The following is a 23,249-nucleotide window of genomic DNA, read 5'->3' on the forward strand; positions in this document are numbered from 1 at the left end:
GAGGCACTGGCCCATCATGTCTGTGCTGTCCACCTGAAGGATTAATTCACCTACTGAAAATCCCTTGCCTTTCTTTATCACACCTTCTCCCACCGTGACACCCCCCCCCCCCCCCCAAAAAAACCCCATGATGTTGCAATTATTTTCCTTCTCAAAAAAAATCCACCCCATCACTTTCCCATGCACTCCTTTATTCCTCACCCTCCACTCTTTCTTTTTCTCTGTCCCACCTTGTTCATGCATCCTCCCTCTGATTCCAGGTTACTTTCCTGGAGAAGCGAGTCTCTGAACTGGAGCAGGACAATACGACCAGTGGAGAAATGCACACCCGCCTAAGACAGGAGAACCTGCAGCTGGTACACAGGTAGGACCTGTGGAATCCCACCCTGTTTCTCCACTCTGGCAGTATCATATACTCAAAGTGTGGAAGGTACCTGTACTTCTCTGATTACCAGAGAGACTTGTGCATGTCCAAAAATGTGGAGGTGCTGGTGTTGGACTGGAATTGACATTGTCAGAAGTTACACAACACCAGGTTATATTCCAACAGGTTTATTTGAAATCTCGAACTTTCAGAGCATTTCCCCTTTTGCTGCCTGACTTCTGACCATGCCCAAAGAGACTTGGGGTTTCAGGTGCACAGCTCCTTATTATCCATCCCTGTTTGTGACATTTTGATTTAAGAAAGCTAATGGAATGATGGCCTTTATATCTTGAGGGCAAGAGGTCAAGTATGCATGTTTTGTTGCAGTTTTCCAAAACCCTGATCAGAACCCACTTGGAGTACTGTGAGCAGATCTGGGCACCACACCTTAGGAAGGATATATTGGCCTTGGAAGTACAGTGTAGATTTAAAAGAATGACCTGTACTTCAGGGATTAACGATTGAGGAGATTACGCAAATTATGCCTGTTTTCTCTAGAATATAGAAGGTTGAGGGCTGCTCTGATTGAAGACTTCAAGATAGTAACAAGAAAAGACAGTAGTTAAACTATTTACACTGTCTTTTGGGGATCCTAGAGGGCGTAGTCTAAGAATTAGGACCAGACTGTTCAGAAGAGATGTTGGGAAGCACTTCTATGCACAAAGGGTCTTCCACAAATGGTAGTGGGATGTTGGATCACTTGTTAATTTTAAATCTGAGCTAGATTCATTTTCGTTAAGCAATTGGATATGAGCCAAAGGCAGATATGTAGCATTAAGCCGCAGATCAGCCATGATTTAATTAATTAAATGGCCAGCTCTTATTAAAACATCTGGACTTTAATCTTTTAACTGAAGAATCTAGCAAAACAGCCTTCACTTTGACTACTGAGTTTGTATGTTTTCCCTCAAGTGCTGGAGTGTAATAAATGCTTGATTGAACTCCTTGAAACCAATTTGTATTTTTAAAAGATCCAGTTATAATTTGACCAAGAGCAGGGATTTACTGTGTTAGCTGAAGTACCCTTTGATTTCTGGTTTCCCTCTTTTTTCAAGGACTATTTATTTGTTGGATTTATGCATTAATATTTTGTATTAAATTTAATTTTTTCACATCCTGATATTGAAGCTGCGTTTGAGCCACAGGTGCATTATTGTAAAATAGAAGGCCCCACTTGCTTCAGAGGTGCCTGAACAGGTTGGTTTTTTTTTTCTAAATCTACAACAATGCTTTTCAGATGCAGTCACTATTTTTCACACTATGATAATTTGAAGTCAAGATCCCTTGGCTAGCAAATATACTGAATGATCTATTAATCTTCAGTGTATTTTCCTGGTAATTTTATTCTGGAATTTTTTTTTACTTAGGCTGTGAAGTACCCAGAAACATTCCTCTTCCCTACTGCTGTGGCCCATCTATTGCTTTACTGTACATAACTTGCTGACGACTGATACTGAAAATACATGCTTATGCTGGTTTAGGATTAAAATTTCTCCAGTTTAACCAGTCTTTAGTATTAAAGTCACTTTATTGTCCCCTTGTGACTCTGAATAGGGCAAATGCATTGGAGGAACAGCTTAAGGAGCAGGAGACCAGGTCTGAGCAGATGTTACTGGAGGAACTTAAGAAACAGAAAGAAAATCTGAGCAAAGTGGAACGAGAACAGGTCATTGAAGTTGAAAGTCTGCATACCAGGTAAGAGAGAGAGAACTGTTGCAAAATTATATGTATCCCTGTGGCCAAATGTATCGTGGCAAAGGCCACATAATTTAATAAAACAGGAATGGGCTTGTCTTTCATACCAGAATGTGTTTGGGCTGGATGTTATTGGTTACTGACAACAGCCATTTTTTTGTCAGGAAAGTTAAATCCCCACCTTTTCTTCCCCTCCTCTCTTTTCCCCCCCACCACCCCCAAAAAAACACTAAAACTGGCTTTGAAGGCCCGAGGGTTTGTTAAACTTTTTTAAAAAATTTTTTTGCGATGTCAGTTAATTGACAGTTTCACCAGTCACTTGAAAGGGTAGCATGATGCTTTAGTGGTTAGTACTGTTGCCTCAACACTTGGGACCAGGGTTTGATTGTAGCCTTGGTGAGTCAGTGTGTAGAATTTGCACTTTTTCCCCCAGTATCTCTGTGGGTTTCTGCCAGGTGCTCCCATGCAAGTTTAGGTGGATTGGCCATGCCAAATTGTCCATTATGTCCATAGAATGTGAAGGCTAAGTGGATTAGTCAATGTAAATGAGCTGAAAATGTGTTGCTGGAAAAGCACAGCAGGTCAGGCAGCATCCAAGGAACAGGAGATTCGACGTTTCGGGCATAAGCCCTTCCTCAGGAATGAGGAAAGTGTGTCCAGCACGCTAAGATAAAAGGTAGGGATGAGGGACTTGGGGCAGGGGGGGGTGCGATGGAGATGCGATAGGTGGAAGGAGGTCAAGATGAGGGTGATAGGCCGGAGTGGGGTGGGGACGGAGAGGTCAGGAAGAAGATTGCAGGTTAGGAAGGTGGTGCTGAGTTTGAGGGATTTGACTGAGACAAGGTGGGGGGAGGGGAAATGAGGAAACTGGAGAAATCCGAGTTCATCCCTTCTGGTTGGAGGGTTCCTAGGCGGAAGATGAGGCGTTCTTCCTCCAACTGTCGTGTTGTTACGGTCTGGTGATGGAGGAGTCCAAGGACCTGCATGTCCTTGGTAGAGTGGGAGGGGGAGTTAGTGTTGAGCCACGGGGTGGTTGGGTTCATCGAGATCATTAATGTATAAAGTGAAAAGTTGTGGTCCCAACACTGAGCCTTGCGGAACACCACTAGTCACCAGCTGCCATCCTGAGAAGGACCCTTTTTATCCCTACTGTCTGCTTCTTGTCAGACAGCAGCTCTTCTATCCATACTAGCGCCTTGCCTCTAACAGCGTGGGCCCTTATCTTACTCAGTCGCCTCCTGTGTGGCACCTTGTCAAAGGCTGCCTTGAAGTCCAGGTCGATACATCCATCGGCTCTCCTTGGTCTAACCTGCTCATTACTTCCTCAAAGAATTCCAGAATAACAGGATAACTGTGAGGAAGGAATAGATCCTTCATAAATTTGGCATGCAAGTATCTTTTTAAATTAATTCTTGGGATGTAGGTATTGTTGGCAAGGTCAGTATTTATTGTTCATCCCTAATTTCTTTGACCGTGATGGTGAGTTCCACATTCCCACCACCTTTTGGGTGGAAAGAATTTTCCTGTTTCCCTCTTCACTGCCTTCTACCTTTTTTTTTTAGATCCTAGCACTCCAGTTATTGATGTTGCTAATCTAATCACCTTCACCTTATTTATGTCCATGATAATCTTCACACCACCGTAGGAAAACCACTCCAGCCTATCCAATCTTTACGTGTGTGTGTGTACGTATACACACACACACACACACACACACACACACACACACACACACACACACACACACACACACACACAATGTTGGATTCAATGTGCCACGAAGGACCTTTTCAAAAGCTTTGCTGAAGTTCATGTAGATCACATTGGTTGCATTACCCTCCTCAGAACTGCTAGTTATTTCAAGTGGGATGTGATTGTCATTAGTCTCCCTTTTTTCTTAAACAACTCTGTATTTTTGCTGAATTCAGACTTCTATCATGGTCTAATTCAAACAATGCCAAAACATCATAGCCTAGAGTTCCAGCTTACTCATCCAGTGACATTATTGCACGCCACTGTCTCCCCAGAATAATTGAATCGTCCTTTTTACCTAATGGGTGATGCTGAAATTAATACTATTCTGCCTTGAGTGAATCTACCCTGCATAGTTTAGATGTTGTGAAGACAATTACAATAATATGCAGTCTTTGGCAATAAATTGTGTAAATGTTGCATTTGTCTATCTGTACACAGGTTACACCAACTGGATGAGGAGAATGGGGAATTACGAGCATGCATTCCCTGCCTTCGGGCTAATGCTGAGAGACTGGAAGAGGTATGTCATGTTTTGCTTGATATATTTTAGACGAAAGTCTGTATGATTTACTGCTATTGTCAGGATCACTTGCTGTTATTTGTCGTGTAGCAAGTCTCAACTATTCTTTTTCATAGAATCCCTAAAGTGTAGAAGCAGGCCATTCAGCTCATTGAGTCCACCCTGCCCCTCCGGGGAGAAAGGCAACTGTGTGGGGCTTGCACAAAGGTTGGAATTGAACCTGGGTCCCTGGTGCTGAGAGGCAGAAGCACTCACTCCTGAGCCACCATACTGTGCTGTCTCCTTTGTCTGTTCCCAAGTACTGTCCTGTTTTCTCCTATAGTAGTCCCAATATTTATACTCTTTTATATGGGCAGTCACTCCCTCAAGTTTTTATTATTTCAGGAGAAGCAGAAGCTGTTGGATGAAGTGGATGAACTGACACACAAACTGAAGGAAGAGCAAGAGAACAACCAGAAACTGTCAGATAAACTCCTACACAAGCAATACCAGTTTCAGAAAGAAAAGGAAGCCACTCAAGAGGTGAGTTTTTGCACATTTTTTTTCCCCCTGCTTCCCTAACTTTTTTGCTAAATGTACTCTTTTTGAGTTTCAAGTTTCATCTGAAACTTGACATGATGGTTCCTGTGTTTGAAATATTTTTTCCTAGACCTTAGCAACAAAATCATGTGATGCATGCCTGGTCGACTAACTTTTTTTGATTGACCTTTTTCCCCCCTCTGTTGTCTAGCTCATAGAAGATCTGCGGAAGCAATTGGAGCATCTACAACTCTTCAAGCTAGAAGCAGAGAGGTCACGTGGGCGTTCAAGCAGTATTGGGCTGCAGGAATACAATAGCCGTAATAGAGAGAGTGAGCTGGAGCAAGAGATTAAACGGCTTAAACAGGTATAAATGAGTAGGGTTATGTCACCCATCCTCTTTTGCAGTAAAGATTGTGTTTATGCCTATTAAATAGTTAATGTATATCTGCTTTCCCTTTATCCAGGATAACGAAAATCTGAAGGAGCAAAATGATGAGCTGAATGGACAGATTATTAACTTGAGTATCCAGGGAGCAAAGAGTCTTTTCACAGCCTCTTTTGCAGAATCACTGGCAGCAGAAATCAGTTCTGTTTCTAGGGATGAGGTAAGTTTATCAAAATTGGACTTCGCTGTTTTCTTTTTTTTAGAAAAAGTCTTCTTTAAAAGGTACAATAATTTTCAGTTTAGTGGTCCCCAAAACGTGAGTGAAATTGTTTTGAGGCTTGACCAAAGGATCAGGGAGCAGGGCAGATTTGCTTGGGGGGGGGGGGGGTGCGCACGTGCAATAACTCATGCTGTCTCCAGCCATTGATACTTAAATGCACTCTAACCTTCTCTATTGCTGTCTTTCTATCTTGATCGCAGCTTATGGATGCTATTCAGAAACAAGAGGAAATCAACTACAGGCTGCAGGATTACATTGACCGGATTGTTGTGGCAATTATGGAGACCAACCCTGCAATTCTTGAGATCAAACATACTGAGACACACTCCTAGCCTCTCTTAGGACCAGTATACAAACAGTAACTCTCTTCTCCTGTTTGAATGTAAATTGAGGCAATTTCCTTGCAGCAATCTTTGTCCAAACTTTGAATCATGGACCTGCACAACTTAAATTTTATCATCATGCCAAGGTACGAAAGGCATTTGTAATTTCCTGCAGGTTTTTGTTCCCCTTTCATGGATGGGTTGGATTGCAGATTGCAGTATCAGTGTGGACTGCTCAAGGTTTTTGCAGTAATGCAAAAGCATATAATTAAATGCAGTGAAGGAAGGTATGGATTATTAATAGGAGGGAAGAAAAGCACCACGACTGACTTAAGCTGTTACTTGTAACATTCATTCAGTCCTGCCCCACCCACTCAGAATTTCTGGGCATGCAGCAGGTTGTCAGGTGGTGCTTGCAGGGGTCCTATATAATACTACTGGCTGCAATTTATGATGCACCCAGTGGGACCTACTGCAATTCTCTATGTTGGCCCTTTTTTTTTCTCCCCCCTCTGTTTTGACTCATCATGCAATGTAAAATTTTCATACTTGGGAACCAGGATCTATTGCCCATGTTTTGTCCAGCACCATGAACTTAATATTTGCCCTGCCAGGATCACTTTGTTAACACAGCACAATTGTCCTGTTGGATGACTGTTTCTGAAGCCACATATCACTACTTGTCAGTTCAAAATTAAATTGCCTTTGAAGTGCAGGGGTTTTAAAGTCCAGAATCGCACAGTCCTCCTATTTCAACATGGCTGGATTATTTTTAAAGCTATAATTTCAACTACTGCCTCTGTTAGACTGGTTGTGATGAGACCAACTCAAACTCAATGTGATGCAACTTTGATCTGAAACTGCTGTGAAATCATTAATAAATTTCAGCTAACAGAGCAGGTCATGACAGTGAAAATACTTCACCCAGCTGTACCTTGATCTGACTGTTCAGTTGTGTACTCCATATCCCCCCCCCCCCCCCGACCCCAACACATGAAACAGACGTAGATGTGTAAATAAACATAACACTATACCACTTAATGAAGCACTCCTGTAACACTGCTTTGTATGAAGTAACTTTACGATAACTGTCCTGTAATTTAATTGAGTTGTAGGCACACTTAGCTTTGCACTCTGTCTTGATGTTACGTTGCACTGATATTTGGTGATGCTCACATTGTTCCTTTCTTTTGGTTCTTGTTTATGACTTATTGGCAAAGAGGGTAATTAAGCCATTGATTCATCTGTTTTAACACTATCTCATGCCTGTGATCTGTGCAAATGAGTGTCAGTAACATTACAAAGTTTATTCAAAATATTAGCATTTTTGGACCCGTCCCTCAATTGTTTTAAATGTGCATATTCATTTTTTTAATTGATTCTTCTTTGAACATTCAAGACTTGCTGCATGCTATCAACTTTTTAGCCCATCCTCCTTATCTGCATGTAGAGATATGGTTGGAGAACTAGGCCTTTTTTTGAGTTGTCACTGCTCAAGAAATTTGAGATCTTGCCTTGATCCGTTGCTGTGGCTCCAGTTCTTGCTCTCTCCATGAGATCGTACCACCCTTTCTGGTGTGTATGTGAAGCATCATTTGGACAGCCTTGCTGTTTTGAATTTTCTTTTCACAGGAATGCCCAAGTCTTTTCAAAACCATATTTGTTTTTGCATTCATTATGTAGTCCAGGCCATGCAGTTATGCAAATTTATTTGCTTGGCCTTTCTATCCCTAGTTATATGATTTGAATTTGGTGGACAAGAATGTTTCCTTTTTTAATTTATACACTTATCACAATGCTGTAAATCAGAAAAAGTGCTGTGTATGCTTGTTCCTCTCAGCACCCAGATACCTTGTTGCATTGCATCATTTTTACAAGGAAGATCAGGTTGTGGCCCTATTTTTTTTTAATTTTGGGCAGCTGATGGTGCTGAGAGCCTCTCTCCAGTCTGTTCTGTTTAAGCTCTGGTAATACTTTCTGATCAGAATGCATGTGAGAGCTTCAGCTCAAGGAGAGCTCTCCCGGTGCCTCTCGTGCCTTCTGCATGAGTTCCATTGATACAAGATGCTGCTGTGTGCTTGTAAACTTTGCATGGTTTCTGGTGTAAATCGATGTACATTTTGAATTTTCTATCCTTAAACAGTAGAAAGTTATTTTTTATAGAATGAAGGCAGATTTATACTGGAGTTGGATAACTAATGGATTCATGAGAATCACCAGATAGCTCAATTTTGTAAAGTCAATAGGTTGTGTTTGTATATAGTAGGAAACTGACAGGGAGCAGGTTGAATGTTGATTTCTTTATGGTCAATGCATTAACTTGCACCCAACTAGCCATAAAGAAGATGATACTGTCAATGATTGTATAAATGAAATGTCTTAAAATATTTTGTCTTATCAATGTAGTGTCTTAACAATTGGAGAAAATTGATGTAACTCTTTTTAAACAAAGTTCTGATCCTGGCTTGTGTATTGCTTCATCACCAGAGCTAATCTGAGCATCAATACTTGCTGTTTATACAGAAACTGCCCATCAGCCAGGGAATAAACATTACATTGATCATCATAGTAATCAGTGACTGTACAGAAATATGGGTTTGCAATCCTGTATAGACTGGCGTTTCTTGGTGCTGAGGTATGGAATGAATGGTGATGTATTGGCTACCGTAAGCATCAGGGCAGATGTACCAAATAAAATATCTAAAGCAACAAAATCTTGTCTCTAAATTTTATTTATGAACAATCACAAGCAGTTGGTCCATAAATAAATAAATAAAACTTGACTGTAGTATTGTATGGGGTATTACCTTTTTAAAGATGCATAGTATGAATCTTCTACAGAATATCTAAAGTATTTCCATTCATAAGTCTGTATTCTAGCTGGAGGTTATTTGTTCAAAGTTTGTGAGAAGATTTGTAGCTCGGGTGCTCGTTGTTGTGGTTCTGTTCACCGAGCTGGGAGTTTTTCTTGCAAATGTTTCGTCCCCTTTCTAGGTGAAATCTTCAGTGCTTGGGAGCCTCCTGTGAAGCGTTTCTGTGCTGATTCCTCCGGCATTTTATACTAGTTTGAATCTGCCGCTTCCGATTGTCAGTAGCTGTTCGCTGCAGTGGCTGGTATATTGGGACTAGGTCGATGTGTTGAACAGACACATCGACCTAGACCCGAGATACCGGCCACTGCAGCAAACAGCTACTGACAACCGGAAGCGGCAGATTCAAACTAGTATAAATGCCGGAGGAATCAGCACAGAAACGCTTCACAGGAGGCTCCCAAGCACTGAAGATTTCACCTAGAAAGGGGACGAAACATTTGCAAGAAAAACTACCAGCTCGGCGAACGGAGGTTATTTGGCCCATCCTGTCTGTCAGCTTTCTCCAAGAGCCAAATGCTTGGTGCCACTCGAGATTTTCTATTTTCTTAAGTCATGGTGAATCTGCCTATACCATACATGTTCAGACCATAACCCCACACTACATAAATGTTTTCCTTGTCCTGCATTTGCCTATTACTTATCAATGAAGACCAGAATACTATCCTCCATCAATCACTGGTATTTGTCAATCTACCTTTTGATGTATGTATGCACAAATGTTGGTGCTCCTGCCTCCCTCTAATTTCTCTCTTCTCTTCCTCTTTCCCCCCCCCCCCCCCCCCCGCCATTACTTCCAAAAATTTTCTTCACAGTTCTCTTAATTTAAATTTGATTTGCCACTCCCATCACCTGTATCTTATCACTGTCTCCTTTTAGTTCAAATACTTCCAAGTATTGTCGTTATGTGATTTTTGGAATTTGCATCCATGTTTAACCGCCAATTCTGGGCAACTATATCCCTTTTTTCCTAGTCTCCAGTGCTGTTTCCTGTAACTTGGTCAATCCCATAAGATCTGACTTTGATAGGTTTCCAAAATACATTTTGATAGAATTGTGAATGCCATCAAAAAGGGGCTGTTATGGTGTAGCATCAAGCTAGAAAGTTCAGATTCAAGTCCATCTGCTCTAGAAGTATGCCATAACATGCCCAAATTGGTTAACTTGGAAGGTTCTTGGGCTGGAGTAGTCGTTTCTCTACTGGACACAAGGTTAGAACCCCCTTACATACCACTGAGAACTGCCCATTTTTATGGGATCCTAGAAGGCAATACTTGGACTTTAATGCTGCTCAATTTAATTTTGTTTTTCTTTTCTCCCTCTAACATCTGCTACATTTTTCTTCAGAAATATTTGCCTGTTGAAATTTACCTCTGGTTTTTTTTGGATTGGAATAAAGGACTGACTTCACCACAAGAGAAAACTATTTAAGTGTCCTGTACCTATTATTTAATGATTCTTTCTTAACCGCTCCACATGTTTGTTATGTACTGAAGGGCATGAGTCTTATGCATATAATATTGATATTCAAAAGGAACTAGAGGAAGATCAGAAAACCTCTACATATGCAAACACAGTTGCATAGTGTTAGGACTAGAAGTCATTATCGCTTTCATCAAGGTCCTGCTTGTGGATTCTGCTTGAAGACTGTTCTGGTTGAATATCAATACTTTCATCATCATCTTCAGCAATTTCATACTCATCCTCATCATCTTCAACATCAATCTCACTGTCATCTGACTCCTCCTGCAGTGTAAACATTTGACAACTTGTATTACAAAAAAAAGTTATGTAATACCAGAGACCAGTGTCCTCAGCAGCAATCAATCACCTCATGATAATAGGTTTGGATACTCTAGCCTCAGCTACTCTGTATGTAATCTACCAGATTTTTTGCAGTAAAAGTGAACATCCCACATTTGTTATATACCATAGCACAGATCTTTTAACAAAAGATTTGAATGCGAAGGACTTGGTAAACAATGGCAGGATCAGACAAAGCATAGAGTTACAGAAGGGAAACTGCTTGACAAATTCACTGGAATTTAGATGAATCTACCTTCACTACACAAACATTCTAGATCCGAAACATGTTGCATAAAATTTTTCTTTGTGTTGCACTTGCCAATCACCTTAAGTTGATGTTTGGTTTGAATCTGCACTGTAGGTTACTGTCCTTACACGTTGACTTGGAGTTTTTCAAGGATAAATCGACCTACACAACTATATAGACTTTGAGTGGGTGTGGTTGACTTGGACTTTCAGAAGGCTTTCAATAATAACTACTTATGGGGTAGTATCATATAAAATTAAAATACAGTGACTGAAGATAGTCTACTGGCACAAAACTGGTTGACAGACAGGAAACAATGTACAAATAAATGGGTTTTTTTTAAGTTGATGGGGAGCAGAGAGTAGCACAGCGATCAGTGCTTGGACCCCAGTTACTTTCAATCCATATTTATAGATAATAGAACAATATAATTTCCTTAGTTTTGCAGATGACATATTTGGACAGGCAAATGGGTGGCAGATGAATTTCAATGTGGAGTCATCGACTTTGATTGATAGCAAAAACAGGAAGGCAAGATTATCTGAATGGTGATAGACACAACTTATGCATGCAGGTGCAATGGACTGCGGAGACAACAAATGACAATTGGCCTCGGTGAGAGGATTCAAGCACAAAAGCAAGGCTGTCTTGCTGCACTTCTACAGGGCATTGAGTACTGTTTATGGTTTTGATCATCTTATCGGAGGATGGATGTTCTGGCTATGGTGGGAGTGCAACAGAGGCTTACCAGACATTTCTGGAGTGGCAGGACTGATATATGAACAGAGCCTGGATCAGTTATAACAGGAGTTTTGAAGAATGAGGGGAAAATCTCACAGAAACCCACAAGATTAGATAGAGTAAATGCAGGAAGGACGATGAGCAGAGAGTCCAAAACCAGGGGGTCACACTACAAGAATGCAAGAGGAGGGAAAATGTCTTCACCCAGAATGGTGAACTTGTGGAATGCTCTGCCACTAAAAGCAATGGAAGCTATACATTCAATATTTTCAAGGTATGACTTGGGGTTGAAAGGATCTCAGGGCTTGAGGATACAGGAAGAAGAAACTGAGCTAGATGATCACTTATGATCATATTGAGTGGCATAGTAGTTATTAAGGCCTTCTCCTATTTTCGATGTTGCTGAATGAGGCACATTTCTCTGTATAATAAATAGCATGGACTGTAGCTGGTGTTCAATTGTACATTGGTGTTCAACTCCATGACAAATAGTTAATGGATAATACTGTATATTGGGCCACTATCAAGGTTTCATAACAAAACTGGAGAATGAGCTAAAGCATTAAATGAAATGCAAGCCTCTATTTCTGAACCAACCTTGCTGCTGCTGGAATTCTTGGCTTCCTTTGACTGAGCAGATAATGTTTGAAGCTTTATGAAAGCAATAATGAAAAGCAACATAAGAGAGAAAAGCAGATTTAAACTCAAACGAAAAAAACATCAAACAAAATGCCATTGATAGAAGTAGTGAGTCAGGGATTTGGTTGTCATTTCATTTCTCTACACAGCAGTCTGTACACATTACTGATAACTAAAAGCTTTCAATAATTCCAAACACTGAACATGCCATAGTAATCTAGCTCACAATCAGTTTGCCCCATCCTGTCTTTGGAGTTGATAAATTTGAAGGTATAGTTTTATGGGCTGAAAAATTGTCCAAAACACCAGAAATGATGGGGAAAAGACACACAACCATCACAGCAAATGGAAAACCACACAGGAGAAAAAGTGAGCTAACAACAACAAAAAAAAACACAGGAAGCCATCAGCAACCTATACAAAACTGGTGAAAGATTGCATCTGGCTTCAAATCATCTTCATAACTCTTCATCACATGTTGAATGTGACAAAATACATACTATTACAAGTTTATTTGTCAGATCGTTTTCTTGGCAAAGAGCTTCCATTCTCCAAGCTCCCAAATGTCCACTTCCCTCACTGAGGAACTTGTCGACATTCATTCATTGAAGACAGAAAACTGGCTGCAGGATGACCTTGATCACTTCTAAAAGGATTGGAGGCTGCTAAAATCCACCAAAATGCCATTAACATCAAATCTGTAATGTACTACAGGGATTACAAAACACAGAGCTTTAAACAAGCTGGAGCCTCTCACCTCATCCTCTGTGTCACCTCCGTGCATTGTCCCAACCACGCGACCACCAACTCTGCCTGTGAAAGTTAAATTGATTTATTTAGAGTGGTACATCCAGCTATCTTATTGTTTTTAAGTCTAAGAAAATACTGAAATCCTGAACAGTGAACTTTGTGCTTGAAAGTGGTAAGCACATTCCAATTTGCAAAGTTCATTGACTAAGCAAAAAGTAAACCTTCGAGTCCATAAAAATGCAGGCACAGTTTACAGGATAGTGCAAGACGACAGCCATGAATTTTAAAAGGTAACAAATTTTAATTCTTTTGCAACAAGGGACATTACTAAAACACTAAATTTCATGGTTAATGAAATCCACTGAATTGTAAAACTTCTTTTAAACTGAGTCATGCAGTACCTCTGGGCTGAACAATCTCAAGACAAACAATGTTCCTTGAAGAAATGCTAACTGCAAACTGAATCCGAAATCAAAATCTTGGTGAGAAAATAAATAACATAATGCAAGAGAGAGGCTAATGAGGAAACAAAGGTTACCCTAAAGGAAGACTTGAATCTAAGCAGTGGGTCCTGTGTCAATTAATTAAGAGTTGGGTGCTTACCTAGCCTCTGCAGTACTGATCACTGAAATTGGATAACCTGTTATCCAGAGAAAGGCCAGTTTCTTATGTCAATATTCACATCTCATTATATTCAAGTTCAGTATGTGATTGTCCACTAAGGTCCTGATAACGTCACCTCAGTACAGGCCAAAGTACTTTGTACTATTATGGGATACTGAACATCGCGAACATTCCTGGTGGCATCATTGATGGGACAATTATGTGAATCTACAGGATGACAGCATTAAGATAAAGTACAGAAAATCAATGATCTTGGATTAAAAGCAGATCTTCAAGATGATTGATTAACAGTGATGTTGAAGCAATATATTTAAGGGCAGTGACTCACTATAGCACTCTCAGTGCTGGTACACACAAGGCACAGCTAGATTTGCAGTGGGTTAAAAAGTTGCCAAACTGATTAGTAAAGCACTAGACCTCCAAGGAGAGATTAAGCAGAGTGGAAATGGTTGCATCAGAAACTAGCAGTCGGGAAGATCTCAGGCTTCTGAAGAAAGGGTGAAATGTTATTAACTTTGTTACTTTCTCCATAGAAGCTGCTGACATGCGCATTTCAAAGATTTTCTGTTCCTTTATCAGTATTTTAGATTTCTGCACCTACTATCTTTTGGGATTTTTTTGTCTGAGATCTTAAGGGATAGAAGTTGGATTGGAATAAATAGTTGAGACAAACCGTAAATTAAGCAGTGTTGTATGAAGTTGTGCTGCAGCAGCAAATTCAAGAGGAAACTAGGCAGTCATTTGGGAAAGAAAACATTTGGGATTATGGGAGATAAGAATATAGCATAGTTGTTTTAGCACTTTGCACTCACCATTTGCAACAGCTTCATCAACCGTCGTAATGTCCAGAGTATTACAGTGCTTGCCCATAGTCTCTACAGGAATCTAAAACAATGTGCTTGAAATCTTTACGCTAAGTTAAGTTAGAACATCTATTAATAAAGCCTTCCCGAGGGGGATCCAAGATGGCGGCGACCCAGCAAGACTGAGTCCACAGTGCTCTACCCAAAACTTGGGGAAAGTGGGCTATCCACCCCCACCACACTCACTAAACCATTTATAATAGTTGTTAACCTTAAATAGTTACCTATTAGTACATTTAAATAGTCTAATACTAGCTGGAAAATGAGTAAAGGGAAGGGAACAGGCGGCTCTAAGAAAGCAGGGACCCCTCCCCCACCCTCTCCCTCTTCAGCTGCAACAAAGGTGTTGTCAGCTACTTCAGGAGATTTACCAATGAAGATGAGCTTTGAGGAGATGTTTGCCAGGTGGGAGGTGAAGATTGATGCTTTTATCGATGAGTCTCGGCAGAGCAGAGAAGCACTATCAGCCGAGCTGCAGAAGCAGGGCAGAGACATTCAGGAATTGGAGTGCCGAGTCAGAGAGGTGGAGTCGAAGGCCGCAGCCTCAGAGACTGCGATAAAATCGGCAGCCGACCACATCCGTTTTCTCGAGAATCGAGTCCAGAACCTAGAAAACCACATTGATGACCTCAAAAATCGATGTCATAGAAAAAATATTCGGTTGTTGGGCCTGCCCGAGCAGGAAGAGGGAGGTCAGCTGACAGCATTCTTACAGCATTGGCTGCCACAACTTTTAAATCTGCATAATGGATCAGGCCAGGTAAGGGTAGAATGGGCCTACCGGGTCACAGTACGTGGGCCTGGCTCAACCCAGCGCCCACGCCCGGTCCTGTTCCAGCTGCAGAGCTATAGGGAGAGGCAGATGCTCCTGGAAGCCTCAAGAAATCTGGGAAAAGATCCCCAAGCTATGACCCACAAAGGATCCAGGATCATGCTGTTCCAGGACTTCTCCCCAGCTTTGGTCCGAAAGAGGAAGGCATTCGATGAGGCGAAGAAGCGTTTAAGGGACTTAAATATTCAGTACTCCTTACGATATCCAGCAATGCTACGCCTTAGCCACGAAGGATCCATATATAACTTCGGATCACCGGAGAAGGCTAAGGAATTCTTGGACTCTCTTAAATAAACTGTAAGAGATTGTGGACGCTGGTCTGCCTTTCCCATTATTTTGGTTTACATCCCTTCATCTTTTCTTATCTTTCCCCCTATGTGTGTATGTATATATATATATGTTGGGGCGTTTGGTTAATGTTGATGGGGAGAGGCGGTTACCTTATTCTATTTTACTTCAGTCTTTAGGAGCGGGGTTGTTTTTCTTTCCCCTGTTATTTTGTGGTATTATATTTAAGTATTACATGTTGAGATTGTAATCTTATAGTTATATATGGTATTAATATTCCCAAATATATTTAGATGTGGGTGTGGGTGGGGGTGGGGTGTTCACTGTTAACTCTAGCTTTATATTATATTTGAATTCTCCTCATTTTATTGAGGAACACCTGGGTCAAGGGTGGGGCACTGGTTGGAAGAGGGTAAGATGGACTGTGGGAGAGGAAGTGACGCTCCCTGGGAACAAGGGAGAAAATCTCCAATTCGGAATGTTTTATATCTTTTATATTTAGAAAGAGTTTTTTGTTATATTGTTTTGAGTGTATCAGAGAGTCTTTACTTTTGTAAATCTTGTATGCTCCATGCTCGGGATGTTCTAGATAGGGTTTTCCCCTCCCGAGGGGTCTCGGATCTGTCCAGATGATTATGGCTGAACAGTCGGTTAAGTGGTGCACCTGGAATGTCAGGGGGAGTAATTCGCCAGTTAAAAGGAAGAAAATATTATCAAATCTTAAGAAGGAGAGAGTTGATATAACTCTCCTACAGGAGACACACCTGTCGGATAAAGAACACTTAAAATTACGGCAGGGCGGATTTGATCAGGCCTTTTTTTCCTCTTTTAATTCAAAAAGCAGGGGAGTCGTTATCCTTGTCCGGAAGAACTTCCCTTTGAAAATTCTAAATCAGATAAAAGACGAATCTGGACGATATATTTTGATTAAAGCCCTCATAAATGGAGAGGAATATGGGATCTTAAATGTATACTGCCCCCCGGCACACCCCTTTAAATTCATAACGGAAGCTTTTTCAAAACTGATGGCCTTTGGTGCCCGTCATACAATTATAGGGGGAGACTTTAATTGTATTATGGATCCGGAAATAGACAGGATTCCCAAGAGTGCCGCTGGAGTATCTCCCAGATCTAGACAACTGGCGGACCTGAATAAAGAATTAGGATTGGTAGATGTATGGAGATGTCTCCATCCACAGGGTAGAGATTTTTCTTTCTACTCTAATCCACATAAATGTCACACAAGAATTGATATGTTTTTTGCCCCATCGATTTTTCTAAATTCTATAGCAACCTGTAAAATAGGTACTATAGCAATCTCTGACCATGCCGCTGTATACATGGAAACTAAGGTAAAGAACAATGGGACACCCGCTCGGCATTGGCGTATGGACCCCTTCCTGATAAAAGATAGCAAATTTTTAAAGTACTTCTCCCAAGAACTTAAAACTTTTTTAGAAATTAATACTGGTACGGCTAGCAATCCGTCAATGATGTGGGAGACCATCAAAGCTTATGCACGAGGTTTGATCATCTCCTATTCAGCGACCCAGAGGAAAATGAAGGGAGAGCAACAGCGTCTGCTCGAAGCTCGCCTAAAAGCAGCCGAAACAGCATACGCTGATAGACCTTCTATCACAAAATTGCAGAGGATTACAGCTCTTAGGACAGCTTTAAACACCGCGCTTACTCAAACGGCTAAAAGGGAAATATTATTTGCGAAACAAAGATTATATGAATATGGCGACAAACCGGGTAGATACTTAGCATTTCTTGCAAAGAAAAAGAAAGCCCCTCAAACTATTCCGATCATCAAGGAAAGTACAGGTACCCTGACTCATGATCATAAAAAGATCAATGCGACCTTTAAAGAATTTTATTCTGAACTATATAGATCGCAGGATTGTGAAGATAGGATTAGGAGGATGCAGTCATTTTTTAAAAATTTGACCTTCCCGGGCCTGACTCCGGAACAGGTGTCGGCCCTAAATACCCCTTTAACAGTCCAAGAAATACTTGAGGCAATTAGGCAACTTCAGAGCGGAAAAGCACCGGGCCCGGATGGTTTTCAAGCTGAATTCTATAAAGAATTTACAGGAATATTGGTTGACCCGCTTATGGATATGTATAATTTTGCGCATAGTCAGGTCTGTCTCCCGCCCACGCTGAAAGAAGCAAATATTTCTCTTATCCTCAAAAAAGGAAAAGACCCAGAAGATTGTGCATCTTACAGACCAATATCCTTACTAAATGTAGACTTTAAAATTCTCTCAAAAATGTTAGCACTAAGACTAGAAAGGGTACTGCCATATATTATAAAGGAGGACCAGACGGGATTTATTAAGGGCCGCAGATCATCCAATAATATCAGAAGGATCTTGAATGTGATCCAAGCCTGTCATCAGGGAAAGATACCAGGAGTAGTAATTTCATTGGATGCGGAAAAGGCATTTGATAGGGTTGAATGGTCATATTTATTTTACACATTGGAAAGGTTTGGCGTTGGACAGGTGTTTACCAAATGGGTTTCAACATTGTATAATGACCCCAAAGCAGCTGTTATTACTAATGGGTTAAGATCGGATGGCTTCAGTGTGGGTAGGGGCTGCCGTCAAGGATGTCCTCTCTCACCATTGTTGTTTACACTGATAATCGAACCATTAGCAGAAGCCATCCGGACTGATCCTAATATAACGGCCCCGAGGATTGGTACAGGTAAACACACTCTATGCAGATGACGTTCTCTTATTCCTCAGTAATCCTTTAATGTCAGTGCCTCGTCTAATTCAAGTTATTAATACATTTAGTGCATTCTCAGGCTATAAAATTAATTTTTCAAAATCGGAAGCCATGCCAATGGGTGGTCTGGCTATGATACCCCACTTAATGGATGGATCCCCTTTTCCCTTCCGTTGGTCCCTGGAGGGCTTCTTATATTTAGGTATTTTTATCACGCCAGTATTTGATCAGCTGTATAGGGCTAATTTTGTACAATTAATGGAAAGGATAAGGCAGGACCTCCAGCGATGGAGAGACCTTCCGACTTCCTGGCTAGGGAGAATAGCATTAATTAAAATGAATGTTCTGCCCCGTCTCTTATATCCTATGAGAATGCTCCCGCTGATGCTGCCAAGGCTAGCCCTACGTAAATTATATGGCTGGTTGGGCTCCTTTATTTGGAACCATAGACGGCCCCTTATTAAGCTGAAGAAGCTACAGCTTCCACAGGCAAGGGGAGGACTGGACTTCCCAGACTTTAGGAAATATCAGTTAAGCTCCCTACTAAGTTACATAGCTGATTGGGTTTCATCTGATCCACAATCAATTTGGCTGGATATCGAAGCCTCCCAAGTAAAATATCCACTTATTAACCTTTTATTTTCAGATAAGAGGAAAATCATTACAGACCACTGTAAAAATCCCATTATATTACACACAATTAAGGCCTGGAATATAATGCGGCAAAATGAGGGTAACTCACATAAAACATCCCCCCATGCACCAATAGTAGGCACATGGGGATTCCAACCGGGGATTACAGATGCCACCTTTAAACTCTGGAGATCCAGGGGCATCTCATGCTTAGGGGACCTATTTAAAGATGGGATCCTGATGTCCTTTGAGCAGCTGCATCTGAAATTCGGAATACCTAATGGGGATCTCTTTCGATACTTCCAAGTTCGAGATTATATACAGAGGAAGACTACATTAATAGATAGTCTTTATAAATCAGACAGAGAACGTAATGTCTTACGACCAGCGGGGGCATCCTCCGTTAGTACTATATACCATTTGCTACATGATGGAGTCTCAGGAGACATGGATGACCTGCTTAAAACATGGGAGCAGGACTTGGGGCTAGAAATCTCTGAGGATATGTGGAATGACATTTGGGAAAATGCTAGAAGAATTGCTATCTGTAACAGAACTCAGGCTATCCAACTAAAGATACTTCATAGGGCCCATATAGCTCCGGCTCGACTGGCAAAATTTAAGGCAGGAGCATCTCCAATGTGTCCCAAATGCAAAATAGAGGTGGGTACTCTTGCACATTGTCTGTGGACTTGTCAGAAAATCCGCAGATACTGGACTAAAGTGGCAAATACCCTGACAGAAATTTTAGGAACGGAAATTAGGGTGGACCCTGTATCTCTCCTTTTGGGCTTTTCGAACCTCTCATCTCTGGATATGCATGGGAAGAGACTATTTTCTATTCTCTCTTTCTGTGCAAGGAAAAATATTTTGGTGAACTGGGTGGCTGAGGGCCCCCCTGGACTTTCAAATTGGCACAGATTAATTATGGAATATATCCCCCTTGACTTCCTCACAAATATGGTGCACCGAAAGACTGAATTATTTTATAAAATATGGCAGCCCTTTTTGAATTATATAAATGCAGATATTTCGGCTATCCTAACAAGGGCTTTTATTTAGTGAAGATTTCAGACCAGGCTGCTCCGGGGCCCCTTGGGAGAGGAATCCTGCGCGAATACGGGTTTTATTATATTTGATGTTTATACATTCCGAGCATGTAAGAGACTTAGGTATACACTCTGGTTAGTTATAGGTTAGATTAGTAGAAAGTTGAGTTTTTTTTTGTTTCTTTTTTTTTTCTCTTTTTGTTTTCTTTCTTTCTCTTTTCTTTGGTAAATTATGACTATTGTATATATAATTTAATTGTACATCAATGTTTGTATTTGAGAGTTTTGTTTATTTTTGTAAATTTGCAAAAATGTTAAATTTCAATAAAAATATCTACAAAAAAAAAATAAAGCCTTCCCAAAACAAGGCAACACCACATACCCTGAATGGGCAGCTCCCTCGTCAGACGTGGTTTTAGTGGTCTTCTGTCTTCTAGATCACTATCTGAGCACTCATCCTCCTGTATCTCATTGTCAGAATCATCATCTTTCCCTGTTTCAAGGTAGAAGAGTTTGTTAGAACAGCAATCTATTTATATAGCACTTTTAACACAGTAAAAGTCCCAAATCATCTTAAGTGCATTAATAAAAATATCTAATACTAAACCACCTGTGGAGATATGGACAAGTGCTCAAAGGCCTATTTAAACAGGTAGATTCCGAGGAGGGTCTTAAATAGGGAATAGGGAGTTAGGAAGTAAATTGCAGGGTTTACAGACCAAGCAGTTGAAGACATGGCTGAAAATAGAGGAGTGATTAAAATTGGAAGTGTAAATATCTTGGAGGATGATGATGAAGTCATGGAGGATTTGGAATGTTAATGGAGGGTTGAGAATATTAAAATTAATGCACTGCTTAAAGCAGCTAATAGCAAGGGCTTAATGAGTACCCAGGAGTTGATGCAAATTTGGACATGGACAGCAGAACTTTTGATAAGCTTCAGTTTGAAGAGTGGAAGATAGGAGGCCAACTAACAATGCTTTGGTGCAGTCACGTCAAGGGTAACAAAGGCATGGACAGTAGTTTCAGGAGCAAATTAGCTGGAATGGTGCAGAGTTCAGGAAATACTGGTTGTATGCAATCTTAATTATGGTCTGTGACAAATATGGTGAGGTAGAGTGGGGTTTCAGTAGCATATGTGTAAAAATAGTTTTTGGATGTGGTCACCATGAGGGCAACATGTGGATGGGAAATAAATGAAAGATCCTTAGAGGACATCAACAGTAACTGAGTTGTAATGGAAAGTGATTTTCTAGATTGGAACTAGTAAGCATAGAATTAGTGGATTGTAGCTCCAACCAGGTGGCCGACAACAGAGTTATGTGAGAGGATGGAATGGTCAACTCTCTAAATTGCAGAGGAGGTGGATTGGCTATTCTAAATTGCCCATTGCATCTTGGGATGTGCAGGCTAGGTAAATTAGCCATTGGAACTACAGGGATAGGGTGGGGGTCTGGGTGGGATGCTCTTTGGAAGGGTGGTGTGGGCTCGATGGGCTGACTGGCCTGCTTTCATTCTGCAGGGATTCTATAATTCTAAAAGGCTGCAGGATAGTTTACCTTGGTTACAGTCACATAGGATGTGATTTGTAACTATGACAGGAGCCCTGCCAGTTTGGTGCAGAGAGAGAAACACCAATTGAAGTAATTCAAGTATGAAATTCCTGGAAAGAATGCATGGAAAAGAATGGAAGACTTAGAATGAAGGTGATAGTTTACAAGAAGACAGGGTTCAAGGAGTGATTTTTTTTGATGGAAGGGGTTGATTGAAGGGAAGGGGAATGCTATCTGAGAAAAACAGAACCGTTTCCAACTTGCTTTTATATTACGTTTTGGGTGTACAGAGAGCCTGCTGCCTCTCCTGAATCAAGTGTTCAATTGTTCAGCTGTTCAGCAAGCCTGTGGGTGAAGAAGCTATAAGGGGGATTCCAGTATACAGACTGGTTCTCACAGATAAATCCACAAAGCTAAGTCACTCATCGCTTGTGCTCCCTATACATCACATGTCAAAGTCCCAGCAGAGACAAGATTAGGGCTAAAATTGGTCTAAGGTTAAAACAATTGTTCACTGAGCCCTGAAGAACGGCCAGACTGTGACTGGAACAACCCCTTGCTGGGAGCATGGCACAAACTCATACTTCAACAATTGATAGTTTTAAAGATTTGGTCTCTCAGCTCCAGAGCTGGGGACATTAAAAAATGTACATTTCTCTCTTAGCTTTCACAATTTTAGGATGTCCCAAAATGCCTCACAGGCCATGTAAAACTTCTGAAATGCCATTTATTTTGTAAGTATGACCCATAAACACATTATTGCTAAATAAATTATATATTACACATACAAAGGCTGCCCACCCAGAAATGTACCCCAGACACATGCATTGTACATGCAATATATTCTACACTTCCTGAATTATGGCAGTTTACATTGTCCAACTCCTAGATACAATGAGTGATCATCAGTCAGCTAACTACACACAGGTTGCCTCTTCTGTCCAATAATGAGGCAAAAAAAAACTGCTGCTGGAATCCAAGGTAGACTTACTGTCAGAGCAAACATTTTTGAAACAGCTGAAACAATTAACAGGAAAACACAATAGAGTTTCATTTTACCTGTATTTTTCATAAGTCTCTTTTCCTCCTCCTTCAATTTATTCTGCATCAGCCGCAGTGTATTTTCAGTTTCCTGAGAAACAGAAACATCCAAGTATGGGTTACAACAGTATAGTTACACGATAAAAACCCAAACATTTAAGAATTATTATAACCAATAATTGAATTTTGAAACAGAATTTCTAAATCACTTACCTCAAATCTTTCCTGTTCCATCCTGTGTAAGTCTTCAAGCTGCTGCTCCAAGTAACACAAATTACGAAACTTTTCCACATAGGTCTCGTACTGTTTCTGGAGCTCCTCTTCAATCTTCTCGTATTCATCCATGAAGGCTGGCCTGAGGATACAAGGTATCAAGAGACTTCCCATTCAAAAATACAAAACAATTTGAATTGCCTGAGTTCTCTAATCACCTAATTGCCCTGTAGTAAATGGCAGACCAGATGATCAAATCCAGTTGGCTGGTATTTTTATTGGTATGCAACTTCTCATTTTGCTTTCCAACCAATGGGAAGTAGATCAAATCATTTAAAGTCACTGAAAAATCTGAACCATTTCATGGTTTGGAAGCCCACCAGGTATGGAAACTTAAACATCCATTGTCCTAATAAATGTCGTGTTTGGCATGATAGACGACGACTAATATTTTTCT

At 40.7% G+C, this 23,249-nt stretch overlaps 2 protein-coding genes across 4 annotated transcripts in view; one reads left to right on the forward strand and one right to left on the reverse strand.

Moving 5' to 3' along the window:
* rab11fip3 (RAB11 family interacting protein 3 (class II)) overlaps positions 1 to 8,618 on the forward strand; it is a 103,545-nt gene extending 94,927 nt beyond the window's left edge. For both annotated transcript variants that reach the window (XM_060840677.1, XM_060840676.1), the window contains exons 9-15: positions 261 to 364; positions 1,979 to 2,119; positions 4,313 to 4,394; positions 4,779 to 4,916; positions 5,125 to 5,280; positions 5,381 to 5,521; positions 5,782 to 8,618. In XM_060840677.1, the coding sequence (XP_060696660.1) occupies positions 261 to 364; positions 1,979 to 2,119; positions 4,313 to 4,394; positions 4,779 to 4,916; positions 5,125 to 5,280; positions 5,381 to 5,521; positions 5,782 to 5,913 (894 nt within the window). In that variant the 3' untranslated portion in view covers positions 5,914 to 8,618. The remainder of the gene's footprint in view (positions 1 to 260; positions 365 to 1,978; positions 2,120 to 4,312; positions 4,395 to 4,778; positions 4,917 to 5,124; positions 5,281 to 5,380; positions 5,522 to 5,781) is intronic.
* A 942-nt stretch (positions 8,619 to 9,560) lies between these two features.
* The window catches only part of cluap1 (clusterin associated protein 1), a 32,029-nt gene continuing 18,340 nt past the window's right edge, over positions 9,561 to 23,249 (reverse strand). Inside the window, exons 8-12 of one of the 2 annotated variants that reach the window (XM_060840231.1) lie at positions 22,793 to 22,934; positions 22,598 to 22,670; positions 20,368 to 20,478; positions 12,965 to 13,020; positions 9,561 to 10,520 (exon numbers count right to left, since the gene is read on the reverse strand). In XM_060840231.1, coding sequence (XP_060696214.1) covers positions 10,368 to 10,520; positions 12,965 to 13,020; positions 20,368 to 20,478; positions 22,598 to 22,670; positions 22,793 to 22,934 — 535 coding nt within the window. In that variant the 3' untranslated portion in view covers positions 9,561 to 10,367. Of the gene's footprint in view, positions 10,521 to 11,518; positions 12,220 to 12,964; positions 13,021 to 20,367; positions 20,479 to 22,597; positions 22,671 to 22,792; positions 22,935 to 23,249 lie in introns of those variants that run through there. The other variant, XM_060840232.1, reaches the window with a different exon arrangement.

This window comes from Hemiscyllium ocellatum, chromosome 20 (genome assembly GCF_020745735.1).
Source record: "Hemiscyllium ocellatum isolate sHemOce1 chromosome 20, sHemOce1.pat.X.cur, whole genome shotgun sequence".
NCBI classification, from domain to species: domain Eukaryota; kingdom Metazoa; phylum Chordata; class Chondrichthyes; order Orectolobiformes; family Hemiscylliidae; genus Hemiscyllium; species Hemiscyllium ocellatum.